The 18,734-nt window shown below is 47.3% G+C and overlaps 2 protein-coding genes across 2 annotated transcripts; both read left to right on the top strand.

Moving 5' to 3' along the window:
• Nucleotides 1-1,041: 1,041 nt before the first annotated feature.
• On the top strand, nucleotides 1,042-6,592 carry LOC128852488 (dual specificity protein kinase CLK1-like). Its single transcript, XM_054069843.1, has 9 exons — nucleotides 1,042-3,179; nucleotides 3,638-3,704; nucleotides 4,478-4,594; nucleotides 4,727-4,893; nucleotides 4,970-5,064; nucleotides 5,155-5,284; nucleotides 5,435-5,517; nucleotides 6,110-6,289; nucleotides 6,383-6,592. Exons 1-9 carry the CDS (start codon nucleotides 3,146-3,148, stop codon nucleotides 6,590-6,592), a joined length of 1,083 nt encoding a protein of 360 aa, XP_053925818.1. The 5' UTR covers nucleotides 1,042-3,145.
• A 4,430-nt stretch (nucleotides 6,593-11,022) lies between these two features.
• On the top strand, nucleotides 11,023-16,793 carry LOC128852487 (dual specificity protein kinase CLK1-like). Its single transcript, XM_054069842.1, has 11 exons — nucleotides 11,023-11,051; nucleotides 11,165-11,306; nucleotides 13,206-13,344; nucleotides 13,801-13,867; nucleotides 14,641-14,757; nucleotides 14,901-15,067; nucleotides 15,144-15,238; nucleotides 15,329-15,458; nucleotides 15,609-15,691; nucleotides 16,285-16,464; nucleotides 16,558-16,793. Exons 1-11 carry the CDS (start codon nucleotides 11,023-11,025, stop codon nucleotides 16,765-16,767), a joined length of 1,359 nt encoding a protein of 452 aa, XP_053925817.1. The 3' UTR covers nucleotides 16,768-16,793.
• Nucleotides 16,794-18,734: the final 1,941 nt, after the last annotated feature.

Genomic DNA, 18,734 nt, shown 5'->3' with positions numbered 1-18,734 from the left:
AAACAAGAAACAGGACTTTAAGTTTAAAAATAAGGAGTTCAAAAGAGACAACATACGAAAAACACAGGAGTCACCAAAAGTTTATCAACCCGCGTTAACCCTGGAAACACACAAAGTGGAAAAATCTCCTTGTGATGACCTCCACAAGTAAAGGGGAATGCGTATCGTTCACTTAACAAAGCAAGAAATCTCGGAGCCCGTATGACAGCGCAGCGTTCTTCTGCACTGGTACGTGGGCTCCCAACGGCGAGGTGAGGGTTAAAAGCAAACAAAGGCGTGTGCGGCATCGTCCCTTTGTGACGCCGCCGCGGGCCCATCCCGTGTCCCCGCGGTGCGGAGCAGCGGCAGCGGCAGCGGCAGAGCTGCGGGCGGGCGGCGGGCAGGAGGCTGTCTCCGAGCGGGACAGGCGGTGCACGGCTGCTCCGGGGGCTTCTGAACCGCTGGGAAAAAGCTCCGAGGGGAAGGAAGAGTGTGAAGAGCTGTCTCTGAAGAGCAGCCACCGACGGGTCAGGTCGGGAGCTTTTTGGGGAGAAGGAGAGAGCGAGGCGACGGGGGGAACCCGGGGCTTGGCTTGCGCTACGGGCACGCTGTGTAGCACGGCGAGCTGGGCGCCATCCAGGACGCTCCTCGAGTGCGTCAGAGATCATTGCTGAAGACAGGTAACGTGCTCTCCTGCCCGAGGGGACGCCAGCGTCCCCCAAATCCCAACATCCCCCCCCAACATCCTTCTCTCTAAACTGGAGAGAGATGGGTTTGATGGGTGGACTGTTCAGGGGGTAAGGAATTGGTCGGATGGTCGCACCCAGTAAGTTTTGGTCCAGGGCTTGCCGTCCGGATGGAGATCCGAGGGGTCCGTCCTGGGACTCCTGCTGTTTAATATCTTCGTCAGTGAAAGAGACAGTGCGATCGAGGGCACCCTCAGCAAATCTGCAGATGACACCAAGCTGAGCGCTGCAGTTGTTACACCAGAAGGATGGCAAGTCATCCCGGGGGACCCGGAGAGGCTGGAGAAGTGGGACTATGTGAACCTCGTGAGGCTCAACAAGGCCAAGGGCAAGGTCCTACAGCGGGGTCAGGACAATCTGCTGTTTCACTGCAGGCTGGGGATGATGTGATTGAGAGCAGCCCTGCGGAGAAGGACTTGGGGGTGCTGATTGACGAGAAGCTCGACAGGAGTGGGCAATGTATGCTCGCAGCCCAGAAGGCCAACCGTGTCCTGGGCTGCATCAAAAGCAGCGTGTCCAGCAAGTCCAGGGAGGGGATTCTGCCCCTCTACGGGATATTAGGGAGAAATTCCTCCCTTTGAGGGTGGTGAGGTTCTGGCCCAGGTTGCCCAGGGAAGCTGTGTCTGCCCCATCCCTGGAGGTGTTCAACGCCAGGCTGGATGGGGCCTTGGGCAGCCTGGTCTGGTGGGAGGTGTCCCTGCCCGTGGCAGGGGGTTTGGAACTGGATGGGCTTTGAGGTCCCTTCCAACTCAAAGCTTTCTATGTTTTGCGGATTCTACGAAAGGACAGTGTTCCTTTTAGCCTTCATTTGATGGGTGATGGCTTTGTGAATGTGTTTTTTGTCCGTGAGATGCAATTCAAAGAGTGAATATCTTGGTTACAGACGCGGTATTCCAAGCAAACTAATTATCCTGACATGGATCAAAAAGAAAGTCCGGATCTTGGAAGATGCAACAGGGCGGAAAAGAGAAAGAGGGGATCACCAAGTGGTCCACAGGAGAGCAAGCGCTGTAAAATGGATCTTGAAAAATGCAAGAGGGCAAAAAAGGCAAAGAGATCAGCAAGCGGTGCACCAGAGACCCAACAGAAGAAACCACGTCTTGCAAGAGGCAAGAGGCCTCAAAAGAGAGAGAGATTAGCAAGCGGTGCACCAGAGACCCAACAGAAGAAACCACGTCTTGCAAGAGGCAAGAGGCCTCAAAAGAGAGAGAGATCAGCAAGCGGTGCACAGGAGAGCAAGCGCTGCAAACTGGATCAAAGCAGAACGAGCAGTCACAAAAGGGAGCTGCAGGCACGTTCCAGTCCCTCTGAATATCTGCAGTAGTTTATTCCTTTTGCTGATATTAGTGGCCTATTCTTTTTGCTGGGATTTGATTTTCTTGAGTGAAAATGTATAGTTTGCAGGCACACTTGTGATAGTACACAGGACAGTCTTGCTGTTTTGTTCCTGGGATGTATTTGACCAGATTAGTGAACGAGAACCATCCACCGGAGTGCCTGAAATAGAGGCATCTCTCTCGTGCCTTCAGAATTTCTCTGAGGACAGGCATTTATTTTGGCGCTACTCAAAACTGCAAGCCCAGGTTTTTTAAACTTGCTTTTGACTCAGGATCGTGGAAACAACAAGGAGATGACATCTGACTTTTACTTTTGTAAAAACGCGTTTAGTAAGATGTTCTAAGTATGACTGAAAAATCTGTAGAGTCAGATATGTATGACATCTGCCCGCTAGAGGGGCAGTTGTTCTGATCTTTATTATCCATTTAGCTCTTTAGAAAGCTGCAGATAGGATTTATAATGGAAGATCTTCAGCTGTGACGGCCTAAAGTTCACGTGTAAGCTGTGTGCCATGTGCCAGACAATTCTTATCAAAAATGCAGGGTGGCGATGTAATCTCAGTTACTTCAGAGGAGTATTTTGATGTGGCCAAAAGGCAATTGTATATGGAAATACAGAAGAACATTCTGTCCTCTGTCTCTTGAAGACACACCTGAAAGACACCCTTGATGTATAGAAGAGAACTGTTAAATCCTTTTGCTTGAAACAAGAATATGGGCACTGAAATCCTGAAGCAAAATTCAGGGAACCAATCTTGTCAAAGGAAAACAATTGCCTTGTAGTTTTCTGTTGCCTTGCCCCTGTATCTCATCCCAAAATCTCTTCCTTGTCACCTTTTTGCCCTGTAACATAAACGATGCGCCCCGTAAGTTCCCGTAGGCTGAATTGGAAATTGCTCCTGCCAACTGTTTGTGGCCTGGCGTGTATGTGAGTGCCCGACTACCTCCCTGATGAAGGCGATTTGTACTCTGAGCTGAATTCACTCGTGTTTGTTGATTGTCTGGACAATCTTGGTGCCGTTCCAGGCGAGTCGTCGAAGGAGAACAGCCAGCTGTGTAGAGGATGAGGAGGCGGGTCACCTGATGTGTCAGAGAGGAGACGTGCTCAATGCAAGATGTATAGAATATTTTTCAACGTTTTTTTATCTTTTCACACAGAATAAGTTCTTTTAGCGTAAGATGCGAGGGGGTTCTCTCTTTTTTTTCTCTCTTGACTTTTTGCTTGGGAGTGGGACTGGTTTCTTTAATAATCTATTATAAATATTATTAAGTGTATGCCTTGAGGCTTTTTCCCTTACCCCCACCCCCCCCCCCCAAAAAAAAAAAAGTATTCAACAAAGTCAATGAACCTACTGGGATGGGATCCCTGTAAATGTACTTTGAAGACAATTGTCCTGTAACATCTCTAAGACCAGATATTTACTATTTAGAGCACAGCCTAGAACAACCTTCAGTGATAGTACGTAGTCCTTCTGCTTGTTTGCTTTATCTCTGTTTATTGTTGATTATTTGCTAGGCAATTTAATAACTGAGTAGCTTCACCACTTTGGTGACTAAAAGTTCTTTTCTTTATAGACGAGGTTGTTGCTGTGTTGGATGACGGTCATTACGCAAGAGTAGTGGAATGCATGGATCACGAAGCGTAAGTCTTTTAATTCAGCTCCTGTTATTTTTCTTACTGAGACTCTCAGTGTGAGGTTCAGGGAGTGCTTTCTGGTCCTATCAAGCTTTCTCTTTGCTTCCTCGTGTGCTGCTCTCTGTATTTCCCTAAGGTGACCGCAGTTGCCAAACAGAAGTGTACGTTGGTCCATGCAGCCGCACACTGGGTAGTCTTGGGGCCTGTGCCACCCCAGCTCTGGATAATGAGCAACGTCTGACATCGTGTAGCTTCCCTTAAAGCATCATCTGTGAGGACGCAGCCCCGTTTGGGTTCTAGCCGAGCGTGCACTATAAATCAAGGACATATTTTGTGTTTGACGGCACTTCTGCTGTGTGCAAAACAGTATGGAAGGAGATTGTCTTTCCAGTCCCGGCAGAAGGCATTTGACACTTCAGTGACATCTTTACTACGCGGAGGGCTGAAGGCGGCTTGCCATTTTAGATTAACGGTCGTCTTAGGCTGTGAAGTGGGGAAGTTTCTCCAGTATTAGCCCAGCATCCATAGAAACAAAGGGGAGGTAAAAGGGGCTTGAAGAATAATACTGATATTGAAAGGATCGAGTGTGTTTTCAAAATGTAAAGATGAAGTTTTAGTTGTGTTTGCGCACAGATGACTCTGGGTTATATGAAGTCAGTCTGACCTTTTCCCAGAGGGTTTCCAGTGTTAGGAACAAGGCAGATGGGGTGATAATGACCCAGCAGTCTGACTTGAAAATTCTCAACTGTTCTGATCTCTGTTAAAACCTTTCTTTTTAGTGGAGGCAGACATGTTGCAGTGAAAATAGCAAAGGATTTGGATTGGTCCTCCGACGCGGCTCGTGAGGAAATACAAGTGCTGGAAGATTTAAAAGCATCAGACCCCAGCAATGCCTAGTAAGCACACAAAGCCAACCGTGATGTGTTTTGGCTCGAAGACTTCTTCTAGTGTTCTTCTAGTGCACACAGTGTGCGTGTGAGCGCTGCACAACTTGCTGTTGCAATGCATGTGTTTTCCTGCTTTTGCAGTCACTGCGTTCAGATGTTGGGATGGTTTGAGTACCATGGACACGTCTGCATTGTTTTTGAGCTCCTGGGGCTCAGCACCTTTGACTTTATGAGCAACAACGACTTCTCGCCATTTAGCCTGGACGACATCAGACACATGGCTTATCAGATCTGCACCTCTGTCAACTGTAAGTGTGTTTCCTCTTTGCTTTATTTGTTAAAGTTTCTTTGCAGATCCCGCTAACTGTATGAGTTCTCTTGCAGTTTTGCACATGAAGAAGTTGACACATACAGATCTGAAGACAGACAATATTGTCTATGTGAACTCTGACTATGTAGAAGAGTACAACCCCAAACTGGTTAGTTGCCATCCTCCTCCCCACCTTCCTCCCCCTCAGCCATCCTCTGCGTTTATTTGGTCACTTGCATCCCATCACCTTTCGTTTCAGAGACGTAAGGAACGCAGGCTGAGAAACCCGGATATCAAAGTTGTGGATTTTGGGTGCGCCACTTATGATCACAAATATCATAAGCCTTCAGTGACCGCCAGAGCTTACAGAGCTCCCGAGGTGGTCCTAGGTCAGTAGGAGTCTGTTTGTTTGACTGATCTTTCACGTATGTGTTTTTGTGTGCTGTTGAATGGAGCTAGAGAAGTGCTTGGTGTCTTGCTTGAGCTATTGAGCTGTTTGTAGTCTGCTGTAAACATTAACAACCTGAATCTTTTCACAGAGCTCGGATGGTCACATCCATGCGATGTGTGGAGCATAGGATGTATTCTCCTGGAATACTACCGTGGAGTCTTAGTATTTGAGGTAGGCAACTCTGTCCCTCAAAAGCATGCAGCATGCATAGCGCTTCCCAACTTGATGAACATAAGCCACGGAGAGGTGGGGACTAAAGGCAATGGTCTGTGCGAGAAAGTAAGCTGCATTTCTCTGTGGTGCCAAGTTGATGAGAACGGAAGATGTAGGCCACAAGGAACGTTCTCAGCAGCAGATTTTGACAAGTTACTTTCAGCAGACATTTTGGCAGCGTCTTGAAATGAAGGGTCGCCCTGTTAACTTTTGGAATTTACAAGGCACCTTAATACCAGATGTGGCTTCATCTATCACCATCAGCAAATACTACTCAAAGGATTGAATCCTGTCCTCTTGACAGTATTGCTGAAACGGAACTTGAAGAAGAGAGGAAGAAAAAACACCAAGGCAAGATCAAGGGGAATGAAATCCAGTAGCTTATAAATTCTTTCAGGAAACAGAGAACTCGAGCCTCTCATTTTTTCGTCGATCAGTTTCAGGTTATTGTTTGCAGGGTACAGTCAAACATGAAGTCAGGCTGGTGTGTGCTTCTTGATAACTTCCTCTGAACAAGGAACGAAAAACGTCTCTCTTGACTTCCCTGCAGCCCGATGACGACATAGAGCACCTGGCAATGATGGAGCGATTACTGGGCCCTTTGCCGGATCACATGATAAAGAGAGTTGTGTCTTCAAGGAAGAAGAAGTATTTCCGTAAAGGCCGTCTGGCCTGGGATGAACGCAGTGCATCTGGGCAATATGTCTCAGGGTGCTGTAAACCCCTGAAGGTAAGATAGCAGGGGGAAGATGCTTCTGGGCAGAGGAGCTCCAAGTGCAATTCTAAGATTGGAAGCCCGTGTTTTGTTGTTTTCTTCGTGAAGGAATACATGACGTGCCACGATTCTGACCACGAGAACCTTTTTGATCTGATTGGGAAGATGCTGGAGTATGACCCAGCCACACGCATTACTCTGGAAGAAGCACTGGAACATCCTTTCTTCCTCCCATTGAAGCAGGAGAAAAGGGCATGTCCTCCTACATCTGAGGCAGGCAAATGTCTCTGTCTGCCTGATAAGCGTAAACTATGTTAAGTGCTTATTTTTTGTTTGTGTATCTTAGATATTTATTTATTGATGGTGAATTCAAATGCATCTGTTGGAATAAAATTTATTTAAGAAAAAGACAGTAATGAGCCTGGTTGTGTTTTGCCAGTAAAACATCTCAGGACACTTTTATCGCGTGGATGAGAGCACCCTCTACTCTACAGGTCTGCCATGGACCAGGAGGTATTGATTTAATGATGGTTTATCTAACTGTCATTGGAAGACCAAAAGACTAGGGCTGACGTTTACCCTTTAGCGAGTGACTGATGCATCTTTTCTGAGTAAGAGGACAGACACAGCCCTTGCTGTTAAGTATAAGGGTGGCCTTTATCTGTTGAAAGAAAAAAAGTTAAACGGGAAGGAAGATCCCTGTAGTATTAAAGAAATTGTGCTGCGATAAGGAATTATTATTTTTGTTAGTTTTTGGTGGGGTACTCTGGTTACCAGTATTCCTTTTTATGGTCATTGTCGGCATACAGCAGTAGGGGCAGGTGACAGACTTAAGACAACAGCTCGAGGAGGAAAGGAGTCAGAGGACACAGCTGCAGGATGCTCTTATGGAACAGCTTCTTGCAGACACCAGCGCCCACGAAGCAGGATGCTCTAGGTCAGAAAACAGTGATGCGCCCCCCTCCAAGACACGAAATGGTGCGGTTTTCCTGGGAGAAGAGAACTGGACTGCTGGTTGGATTAGAAGAAGCAGAGAGAAGTGTTCTCTGACAGTATGACCTTGGAACATCACGCGTGGTTGAAGCAGTTGCTCTTCCCTCAAGGGCACGTACTTTTTCATGAGAGAAGCTTTTCTGTTGTTAGGTGCTACATAACCCAGTTTCAAGAAAAGCTTTGGAGCGTCTCTTTGCAGGGGGTGTTTTTTTTTCAGTACCGCATTAACACGCTATCACTTGAGAGTATCCAGTCGACTAAGCCTCTGTGTAAAACCAGGGGCTTAACGGTGCCAGTGTCTTTTCAGTTGGCTGGTAGCAAAACAAGTTTTCTGGTTTTGTTGTAGAGCACATAGTTAGTTACTGCTCCGCTTCCACAAAAAGGCACTGAAAAAGACCTTTTATCAGCATGAGTGAAAAAATAAAAAGTCTTTATTAATATATATATATATGTATTTTTATATATATATATTAATATATAATATATCCATTAATATAAAAAAGTCTTTATTAATATATATATTAATATATATATTAATATATAATATATATTATACCGTCTTTAAAAGATCTCCGACTTCCACAGTTCTGCTGAAAATGGCTTAAGCACATTCGCATCAATCTCTGTCTAGCAAGCAGGTGACTTTAGAGCAGAAGACTTGTTTATGTCGACTCTGGATAGAAAAAAGAGCCTTGATTGTTGTCTGACAGATTGTTGACAGATTGTCTTTCAAGCTGCAGCTCTTGAACCTCTTCTTAATGAATCTTGTGCTTGTGCGGACGGGGTACGTTGGTGTAATGTTCCTATCAAACCCACTGGCCACAACCCTTTGAGCCTTTGCGTTTTCCTGGATGATGTGTGCCACAGGAAAGCGATGAACTTTGCAATGTAAGTGGTAAACAATTCAGGACACAACATGCAACGTGTTCTTCTGGCAAAGGCGGCCAACAGCATCCCAGGCTGTGTTAGAAAAGGCTTCACCAGCAGGTCAGGGGAGGTGGTGCTTTCCCTCTACTCAGGGGTGGCACCACCAGTGCTGCAGTGCCGTGGCCAGTGCTGCACTTTCCACTACAAGAGAAGCATGGCCGTACTGGAGCAAGTCCAATGAAAAGCTGCCGACATAGTGAAGAGACGGGAGCATCTGTTATACAAGGGGAAGTCGAAAGCTGTGGCTGTTTGGGCAAAGGCTGTGGATGTAGTCTTCTTGGACTTCAGTAAAGCCTTTGACACAGTTTCTCACAGCATTCTGCTTCAGAAACTGTCAGCCTCTGGCCTGGACAGGCGCACACTCTCCTGGGTTGAAAACTGGTTGGATGGCCGGGCCCAGAGAGTGGTGGTCAATGGAGTTAACTCCAGCTGGAGGCCAGTCACAAGTGGAGTTCCTCAGGGCTCAGTACTGGGTCCAGCCCTGTTCAATGTCTTTATCAATGACCTGGATGAAGGCATTGAGTGCACCCTCAGCAAGTTTGCAGATGACACTAAGCTGGGAGGAAGTGTGGATCTGCTGGAGGGTAGGGAGGCTCTGCAAAGGGATCTGAACAGGCTGGACCGCTGGGCTGAGACCAATGGCATGAGGTTTAACAAGACCAAATGCCGGGTCCTGCACTTGGGGCACAACAACCCTATGCAGCGCTACAGAGTGGGGGAAGAATGGCTGGAGAGCTGCACGGAAGAGAAGGACCTGGGGGTGCTGGTTGACAGCCGACTGAACATGAGCCAGCAGTGTGCCCAGGTGGCCAAGAAGGCCAACGGCATCTTGGCTTGTATCAGAAATGGGGTCACCCGCAGGTCCAGGAAGGTTATTCTCCCTCTGTACTCAGCACTGGTGAGACCGCACCTCGAATCCTGTGTTCAGTTCTGGACCCCTCACCACAAGAAGGATGTTGAGGCTCTGGAGCGTGTCCAGAGAAGAGCAACAAAGCTGGTGAGGGGGCTGGAGAACAAGTCTTACGAGGAGCGGCTGAGAGAGCTGGGGTTGTTTAGCCTGGAGAAGAGGAGACTGAGGGGAGACCTTATTACTCTCTACAACTACCTGAAAGGAGGTTGTGGAGAGGAGGGAGCTGGCCTTTTCTCCCAAGTGACAGGGGACAGGACAAGTGGGAATGGCCTGAAGCTCCGTCAGGGGAGGTTCAGGTTGGATATCAGAAAAAAATTCTTCACAGTAAGAGTCATTGGGCACTGGCAGAGGCTGCCCAGGGAGGTGGTCGAGTCGCCTTCCCTGGAGGTGTTTAAGGAACGGGTGGATGAAGTGCTGAGGGACATGGTTTAGGGAGTGTTAGGAATGGTTGGACTCGATGATCCAATGGGTCCTTTCCAACCTTGTGATTCTGTGATTCTGTTTAGCCTAGAGAAGAGAAAGCTCAGGGCGTGTTATCAGTGTGTATAACCTTCGATAATGGATGAGGGGAATAAAGACAGCAGAGACGGACTCTTCTCAGTGGTGTTCAGTGATAGGACATGAAACAAAGGCTCAAGCTGAAATACTGGAAAGTGTTTAACCATGGATAAAGCACCTTTCTCCCCGTGAGAGTGATGGAACACTGGAACAGGATATTAGAATGTCCAGGTAGATGTGGTCCTAAGCAACCTGCCCTAGCTGACCCTGGTTTGAGCTGGTGGGTTGGGCTAGACCGTCTCCAGAGACATCTTCCAGCCTCAGCCACTCCATGGTTCTAAACTGCTTGGATTTTTAAAGCCCGAGGAGTGCAGGCAGGAATTTCCAGAGGAATTCCAGTTCCAAAGACAGACTGTGGAACTGGCCACTAGCTCTACTGTACCGGTCAGAAATCCTGCCTATATTAATCAGCTGCTAAACCAAATAAAGCCTTGGTGAAATGCACCTCTAATATCAGGCTCCCCAGACAGGAAAACAATTATAACCAGTGGCTATTCTGAGACGTGTTTTCCAAACTGCACTGCGCAGCACCGTCTTCTGGTGAGGGAAAGCTGGATTTTTTATTCCTTCAGGCTTTGAGCAAAAAGCTCTCCCCATATGAAAGACAGTTTTCAAACAAGAAACAGGACTTTAAGTTTAAAAATAAGGAGTTCAAAAGAGACAACATACGAAAAACACAGGAGTCACCAAAAGTTTATCAACCCGCGTTAACCCTGGAAACACACAAAGTGGAAAAATCTCCTTGTGATGACCTCCACAAGTAAAGGGGAATGCGTATCGTTCACTTAACAAAGCAAGAAATCTCGGAGCCCGTATGACAGCGCAGCGTTCTTCTGCACTGGTACGTGGGCTCCCAACGGCGAGGTGAGGGTTAAAAGCAAACAAAGGCGTGTGCGGCATCGTCCCTTTGTGACGCCGCCGCGGGCCCATCCCGTGTCCCCGCGGTGCGGAGCAGCGGCAGCGGCAGCGGCAGAGCTGCGGGCGGGCGGCGGGCAGGAGGCTGTCTCCGAGCGGGACAGGCGGTGCACGGCTGCTCCGGGGGCTTCTGAACCGCTGGGAAAAAGCTCCGAGGGGAAGGAAGAGTGTGAAGAGCTGTCTCTGAAGAGCAGCCACCGACGGGTCAGGTCGGGAGCTTTTTGGGGAGAAGGAGAGAGCGAGGCGACGGGGGGAACCCGGGGCTTGGCTTGCGCTACGGGCACGCTGTGTAGCACGGCGAGCTGGGCGCCATCCAGGACGCTCCTCGAGTGCGTCAGAGATCATTGCTGAAGACAGGTAACGTGCTCTCCTGCCCGAGGGGACGCCAGCGTCCCCCAAATCCCAACATCCCCCCCCAACATCCTTCTCTCTAAACTGGAGAGAGATGGGTTTGATGGGTGGACTGTTCAGGGGGTAAGGAATTGGTCGGATGGTCGCACCCAGTAAGTTTTGGTCCAGGGCTTGCCGTCCGGATGGAGATCCGAGGGGTCCGTCCTGGGACTCCTGCTGTTTAATATCTTCGTCAGTGAAAGAGACAGTGCGATCGAGGGCACCCTCAGCAAATCTGCAGATGACACCAAGCTGAGCGCTGCAGTTGTTACACCAGAAGGATGGCAAGTCATCCCGGGGGACCCGGAGAGGCTGGAGAAGTGGGACTATGTGAACCTCGTGAGGCTCAACAAGGCCAAGGGCAAGGTCCTACAGCGGGGTCAGGACAATCTGCTGTTTCACTGCAGGCTGGGGATGATGTGATTGAGAGCAGCCCTGCGGAGAAGGACTTGGGGGTGCTGATTGACGAGAAGCTCGACAGGAGTGGGCAATGTATGCTCGCAGCCCAGAAGGCCAACCGTGTCCTGGGCTGCATCAAAAGCAGCGTGTCCAGCAAGTCCAGGGAGGGGATTCTGCCCCTCTACGGGATATTAGGGAGAAATTCCTCCCTTTGAGGGTGGTGAGGTTCTGGCCCAGGTTGCCCAGGGAAGCTGTGTCTGCCCCATCCCTGGAGGTGTTCAACGCCAGGCTGGATGGGGCCTTGGGCAGCCTGGTCTGGTGGGAGGTGTCCCTGCCCGTGGCAGGGGGTTTGGAACTGGATGGGCTTTGAGGTCCCTTCCAACTCAAAGCTTTCTATGTTTTGCGGATTCTACGAAAGGACAGTGTTCCTTTTAGCCTTCATTTGATGGGTGATGGCTTTGTGAATGTGTTTTTTGTCCGTGAGATGCAATTCAAAGAGTGAATATCTTGGTTACAGACGCGGTATTCCAAGCAAACTAATTATCCTGACATGGATCAAAAAGAAAGTCCGGATCTTGGAAGATGCAACAGGGTGGAAAAGAGAAAGAGGGGATCACCAAGTGGTCCACAGGAGAGCAAGCGCTGTAAAATGGATCTTGAAAAATGCAAGAGGGCAAAAAAGGCAAAGAGATCAGCAAGCGGTGCACCAGAGACCCAACAGAAGAAACCACGTCTTGCAAGAGGCAAGAGGCCTCAAAAGAGAGAGAGATCAGCAAGCGGTGCACAGGAGAGCAAGCGCTGCAAACTGGATCAAAGCAGAATGAGCAGTCACAAAAGGGAGCTGCAGGCACGTTCCAGTCCCTCTGAATATCTGCAGTAGTTTATTCCTTTTGCTGATATTAGTGGCCTATTCTTTTTGCTGGGATTTGATTTTCTTGAGTGAAAATGTATAGTTTGCAGGCACACTTGTGATAGTACACAGGACAGTCTTGCTGTTTTGTTCCTGGGATGTATTTGACCAGATTAGTGAACGAGAACCATCCACCAGAGTGCCTGAAATAGAGGCATCTCTCTCGTGCCTTCAGAATTTCTCTGAGGACAGCCCAGGTTTTTTAAACTTGCTTTTGACTCAGGATCGTGGAAACAACAAGGAGATGACATCTGACTTTTACTTTTGTAAAAACGCGTTTAGTAAGATGTTCTAAGTATGACTGAAAAATCTGTAGAGTCAGATATGTATGACATCTGCCCGCTAGAGGGGCAGTTGTTCTGATCTTTATTATCCATTTAGCTCTTTAGAAAGCTGCAGATAGGATTTATAATGGAAGATCTTCAGCTGTGACGGCCTAAAGTTCACGTGTAAGCTGTGTGCCATGTGCCAGACAATTCTTATCAAAAATGCAGAGTGGCGATGTAATCTCAGTTACTTCAGAGGAGTATTTTGATGTGGCCAAAAGGCAATTGTATATGGAAATACAGGAGAACATTCTGTCCTCTGTCTCTTGAAGACACACCTGAAAGACACCCTTGATGTATAGAAGAGAACTGTTAAATCCTTTTGCTTGAAACAAGAATATGGGCACTGAAATCCTGAAGCAAAATTCAGGGAACCAATCTTGTCAAAGGAAAACAATTGCCTTGTAGTTTTCTGTTGCCTTGCCCCTGTATCTCATCCCAAAATCTCTTCCTTGTCACCTTTTTGCCCTGTAACATAAACGATGTGCCCCGTAAGTTCCCGTAGGCTGAATTGGAAATTGCTCCTGCCAACTGTTTGTGGCCTGGCGTGTATGTGAGTGCCCGACTGCCTCCCTGATGAAGGCGATTTGTACTCTGAGCTGAATTCACTCGTGTTTGTTGACTGTCTGGACAATCTTGGTGCCGTTCCAGGCGAGTCGTCGAAGGAGAACAGCCAGCTGTGTAGAGGATGAGGAGGCGGGTCACCTGATGTGTCAGAGAGGAGACGTGCTCAATGCAAGATGTATAGAATATTTTTCAACGTTTTTTATCTTTTCACACAGAATAAGTTCTTTTAGCGTAAGATGCGAGGGGGTTCTCTCTTTTTTTTCTCTCTTGACTTTTTGCTTGGGAGTGGGACTGGTTTCTTTAATAATCTATTATAAATATTATTAAGTGTATGCCTTGAGGCTTTTTCCCTTACCCCCACCCCCCCCCCCAAAAAAAAAAAAGTATTCAACAAAGTCAATGAACCTACTGGGATGGGATCCCTGTAAATGTACTTTGAAGACAATTGTCCTGTAACATCTCTAAGACCAGATATTTACTATTTAGAGCACAGCCTAGAACAACCTTCAATGATAGTACGTAGTCCTTCTGCTTGTTTGCTTTATCTCTGTTTATTGTTGATTATTTGCTAGGCAATTTAATAACTGAGTAGCTTCACCACTTTGGTGACTAAAAGTTCTTTTCTTTATAGACGAGGTTGTTGCTGTGTTGGGTGAAGGTGTTTACGGAAGAGTAGTGGAATGCATGGATCACGAAGCGTAAGTCTTTTAATTCAGCTCCTGTCATTTTTCTTACTGAGACTCTCAGTGTGAGGTTCAGGGAGTGCTTTCTGGTCCTATCAAGCTTTCTCTTTGCTTCCTCGTGTGCTGCTCTCTGTATTTCCCTAAGGTGACCGCAGTTGCCAAACAGAAGTGTATGTTGGTCCATGCAGCCGCACACTGGGTAGTCTTGGGGCCTGTGCCACCCCAGCTCTGGATAATGAGCAACGTCTGACATCGTGTAGCTTCCCTTAAAGCATCATCTGTGAGGACGCAGCCCCGTTTGGGTTCTAGCCGAGCGTGCACTATAAATCAAGGACATATTTTGTGTTTGACGGCACTTCTGCTGTGTGCAAAACAGTATGGAAGGAGATTGTCTTTCCAGTCCCGGCAGAAGGCATTTGACACTTCAGTGACATCTTTACTACGCGGAGGGCTGAAGGCGGCTTGCCATTTTAGATTAACGGTCGTCTTAGGCTGTGAAGTGGGGAAGTTTCTCCAGTATTAGCCCAGCATCCATAGAAACAAAGGGGAGGTAAAAGGGGCTTGAAGAATAATACTGATATTGAAAGGATCGAGTGTGTTTTCAAAATGTAAAGATGAAGTTTTAGTTGTGTTTGCGCACAGATGACTCTGGGTTATATGAAGTCAGTCTGACCTTTTCCCAGAGGGTTTCCAGTGTTAGGAACAAGGCAGATGGGGTGATAATGACCCAGCAGTCTGACTTGAAAATTCTCAACTGTTCTGATCTCTGTTAAAACCTTTCTTTTTAGTGGAGGCAGACATGTTGCAGTGAAAATAGCAAAGGATTTGGATTGGTCCTCCGACGCGGCTCGTGAGGAAATACAAGTGCTGGAAGATTTAAAAGCATCAGACCCCAGCAATGCCTAGTAAGCACACAAAGCCAACCGTGATGTGTTTTGGCTCGAAGACTTCTTCTAGTGTTCTTCTAGTGTTCTTCTAGTGCATACAGTGTGCGTATGAGCGCTGCACAACTTGCTGTTGCAATGCATGTGTTTTCCTGCTTTTGCAGTCACTGCGTTCAGATGTTGGGATGGTTTGAGTACCATGGACACGTCTGCATTGTTTTTGAGCTCCTGGGGCTCAGCACCTTTGACTTTATGAGCGACAACGACTTCTTGCCATTTAGCCTGGATGACATCAGACACATGGCTTATCAGATCTGCACCTCTGTCAACTGTAAGTGTGTTTCCTCTTTGCTTTATTTGTTAAAGTTTCTTTGCAGATCCCGCTAACTGTATGAGTTCTCTTGCAGTTTTGCACATGAAGAAGTTGACACATACAGATCTGAAGACAGACAATATTGTCTATGTGAACTCTGACTATGTAGAAGAGTACAACCCCAAACTGGTTAGTTGCCATCCTCCTCCCCACCTTCCTCCCCCTCAGCCATCCTCTGCGTTTATTTGGTCACTTGCATCCCATCACCTTTCGTTTCAGAGACGTAAGGAACGCAGGCTGAGAAAACCAGATATCAAAGTTGTGGATTTTGGGTGCGCCACTTATGATCACGAATATCATGAGCCTTCAGTGACCGCCAGACCTTACAGAGCTCCCGAGGTGGTCCTAGGTCAGTAGGAGTCTGTTTGTTTGACTGATCTTTCACGTATGTGTTTTTGTGTGCTGTTGAATGGAGCTAGAGAAGTGCTTGGTGTCTTGCTTGAGCTATTGAGCTGTTTGTAGTCTGCTGTAAACATTAACAACCTGAATCTTTTCACAGAGCTCGGATGGTCCCATCCATGCGATGTGTGGAGCATAGGATGTACTCTCCTGGAATACTACCGTGGAGACTTAGTATTTGAGGTAGGCAACTCTGTCCCTCAAAAGCAGGCAGCATGCATAGCGCTTCCCAACTTGATGAACATAAGCCACGGAGAGGTGGGGACTAAAGGCAATGGTCTGTGCGAGAAAGTAAGCTGCATTTCTCTGTGGTGCCAAGTTGATGAGAACGGAAGATGTAGGCCACAAGGAACGTTCTCAGCAGCAGATTTTGACAAGTTACTTTCAGCAGACGTTTTGGCAGCGTCTTGAAATGAAGGGTCGCCCTGTGAACTTTTGGAATTTACAAGGCACCTTAATACCAGATGTGGCTTCATCTATCACCATCAGCAAATACTACTCAAAGGATTGAATCCTGTCCTCTTGACAGTATTGCTGAAACGGAACTTGAAGAAGAGAGGAAGAAAAAACACCAAGGCAAGATCAAGGGGAATGAAATCCAGTAGCTTATAAGTTCTTTCAGGAAACAGAGAACTCGAGCCTCTCATTTTTTTCGTCGATCAGTTTCAGGTTATTGTTTGCAGGGTACAGTCAAACATGAAGTCAGGCTGGTGTGTGCTTCTTGATAACTTCCTCTGAACAAGGAACGAAAAACGTCTCTCTTGACTTCCCTGCAGCCCGATGACGACATAGAGCACCTGGCAATGATGGAGCGATTACTGGGCCCTTTGCCGGATCACATGATAAAGAGAGTTGTGTCTTCAAGGAAGAAGAAGTATTTCCGTAAAGGCCGTCTGGCCTGGGATGAACGCAGTGCATCTGGGCAATATGTCTCAGGGTGCTGTAAACCCCTGAAGGTAAGATAGCAGGGGGAAGATGCTTCTGGGCAGAGGAGCTCCAAGTGCAATTCTAAGACTGGAAGCCCCTGTTTTGTTGTTTTCTTCGTGAAGGAATACATGACGTGCCACGATTCTGACCACGAGAACCTTTTTGATCTGATTGGGAAGATGCTGGAGTATGACCCAGCCACGCGCATTACTCTGGAAGAAGCACTGGAACATCCTTTCTTCCTCCCATTGAAGCAGGAGAAAAGGGCATGTCCTCCTACATCTAAGGCAGGCAAACGTCTCTGTCTGCCTGATAAGTGTAAACTATGTTAAGTGCTTATTTTTTGTTTGTGTATCTTAGATATTTATTTATTGATGGTGAATTCAAATGCATCTGTTGGAATAAAATTTATTTAAGAAAAGGACAGTGATGAGCCTGGTTGTGTTTTGCCAGTAAAACACCTCAGGACACTTTTATCGCGTGGACGAGAGCACCCTCTACTCTACAGGTCTGCCATGGACCAGGAGGTATTGATTTAATGATGGTTTATCTAACTGTCATTGGAAGACCAAAAGACTAGGGCTGACGTTTACCCTTTAGCGAGTGACTGATGCATCTTTTCTGAGTAAGAGGACAGACACAGCCCTTGCTGTTAAGTATGAGGGTGGCCTTTATCTGTTGAAAGAAAAAAAGTTAAACAGGAAGGAAGATCCCTGTAGTATTAAAGAAATTGCGCTGCGATAAGGAATTATTATTTTTGTTAGTTTTTGGTGGGGTACTCTGGTTACCAGTATTCCTTTTTATGGTCATTGTCGGCATACAGCAGTAGGGGCAGGTGACAGACTTAAGACAACAGCTCGAGGAGGAAAGGAGTCAGAGGACACAGCTGCAGGATGCTCTTATGGAACAGCTTCTTGCAGACACCAGCGCCCACGAAGCAGGGTGCTCTAGGTCAGAAAACAGTGATGCGCTCCCCTCTAAGACACGAAATGGTGCGGTTTTCCTGGGAGAAGAGAACTGGACTGCTGGTTGGATTAGAAGAAGCAGAGAGAAGTGTTCTCTGGCAGTATGACCTTGGAACATCATGCGTGGTTGAAGCAGTTGCTCTTCCCTCAAGGGCACGTACTTTTTCATGAGAGGAGAGAAGCTTTTCTGTTGTTAGGCGCTACATAACCCAGTTTCAAGAAAAGCTTTGGAGCGTCTCTTTGCAGGGGGTGTTTTTTTTTCGGTACCGCATTAACACGCTATCACTTGAGAGTATCCAGTCGACTAAGCCTCTGTGTAAAACCAGGGGCTTAACGGTGCCAGTGTCTTTTCAGTTGGCTGGTAGCAAAACAAGTTTTCTGGTTTTGTTGTAGAGCACATAGTTAGTTACTGCTCCGCTTCCACAAAAAGGCATTGAAAAAGACCTTTTATCAGCATGAGTGAAAAAATAAAAAGCCTACTCTTTAAAGCTTCTCTAAGATAAATTTACTAAACACTTAATTTCTGTCAGAAATACCGTCTTTAAAAGATCTCCGACTTCCACAGTTCTGCTGAAAATGGCTTAAGCACATTCGCATCAATCTCTGTCTAGCAAGCAGGTGACTTTAGAGCAGAAGACTTGTTTATGTCGACTCTGGATAGAAAAAAGAGCCTTGATTGTTGTCTGACAGATTGTTGACAGATTGTCTTTCAAGCTGCAGCTCTTGAACCTCTTCTTAATGAATCTTGTGCTTGTGCGGACGAGGTACGTTGGTGTAATGTTCCTATCAAACCCACTGGCCGCAACCCTTTGAGCCTTTGCCTTTTCCTGGATGATGTGTGCCACAGGAAAGCGATGAACTTTGCAATGTAAGTGGTAAACAATTCAGGACACAACATGCAACGTGTTCTTCTGGCAAAGGCGGCCAACAGCATCCCAGGCTGTGTTAGAAAAGGCTTCACCAGCAGGTCAGGGGAGGTGGTGCTTTCCCTCTACTCAGGGGTGGCACCACCAGTGCTGCACTTTCCACTACAAGAGAAGCATGGCCGTACTGGAGCAAGTCCAATGAAAAGCTGCCGACATAGTGAAGAGACAGGAGCATCTGTTATACAAGGGGAAGTCGAAAGCTGTGGCTGTTTGGGCAAAGGCTGTGGATGTAGTCTTCTTGGACTTCAGTAAAGCCTTTGACACAGTTTCTCACAGCATTCTGCTTCAGAAACTGTCAGCCTCTGGCCTGGACAGGCGCACACTCTCCTGGGTTGAAAACTGGTTGGATGGCCGGCCCAGAGAGTGGTGGTCAATGGAGTTAACTCCAGCTGGAGGCCAGTCACAAGT

The sequence above is a fragment of the Cuculus canorus genome, chromosome 6 (assembly GCF_017976375.1).
Source record: "Cuculus canorus isolate bCucCan1 chromosome 6, bCucCan1.pri, whole genome shotgun sequence".
Taxonomy (NCBI): Eukaryota; Metazoa; Chordata; class Aves; order Cuculiformes; family Cuculidae; genus Cuculus; species Cuculus canorus.
This window is presented reverse-complemented; position numbering and strand designations above follow the sequence as displayed.

Coding starts and splice junctions, on each gene's coding strand:
- LOC128852488 (XM_054069843.1), top strand. CDS start 3,146: ATGTGTCAGAGAGGAGACGTGCTCAATGCAAGAT. Junction 3,705..4,477: donor GAATGCATGGATCACGAAGC/GTAAGTCTTTTA, acceptor CTTTCTTTTTAG/TGGAGGCAGACATGTTGCAG. Junction 4,595..4,726: donor TCAGACCCCAGCAATGCCTA/GTAAGCACACAA, acceptor CTGCTTTTGCAG/TCACTGCGTTCAGATGTTGG.
- LOC128852487 (XM_054069842.1), top strand. CDS start 11,023: ATGGGTTTGATGGGTGGACTGTTCAGGGG. Junction 11,307..13,205: donor AGTGGGACTATGTGAACCTC/GTGAGGCTCAAC, acceptor ACTCTGAGCTGA/ATTCACTCGTGTTTGTTGAC. Junction 15,239..15,328: donor AAGAGTACAACCCCAAACTG/GTTAGTTGCCAT, acceptor CTTTCGTTTCAG/AGACGTAAGGAACGCAGGCT.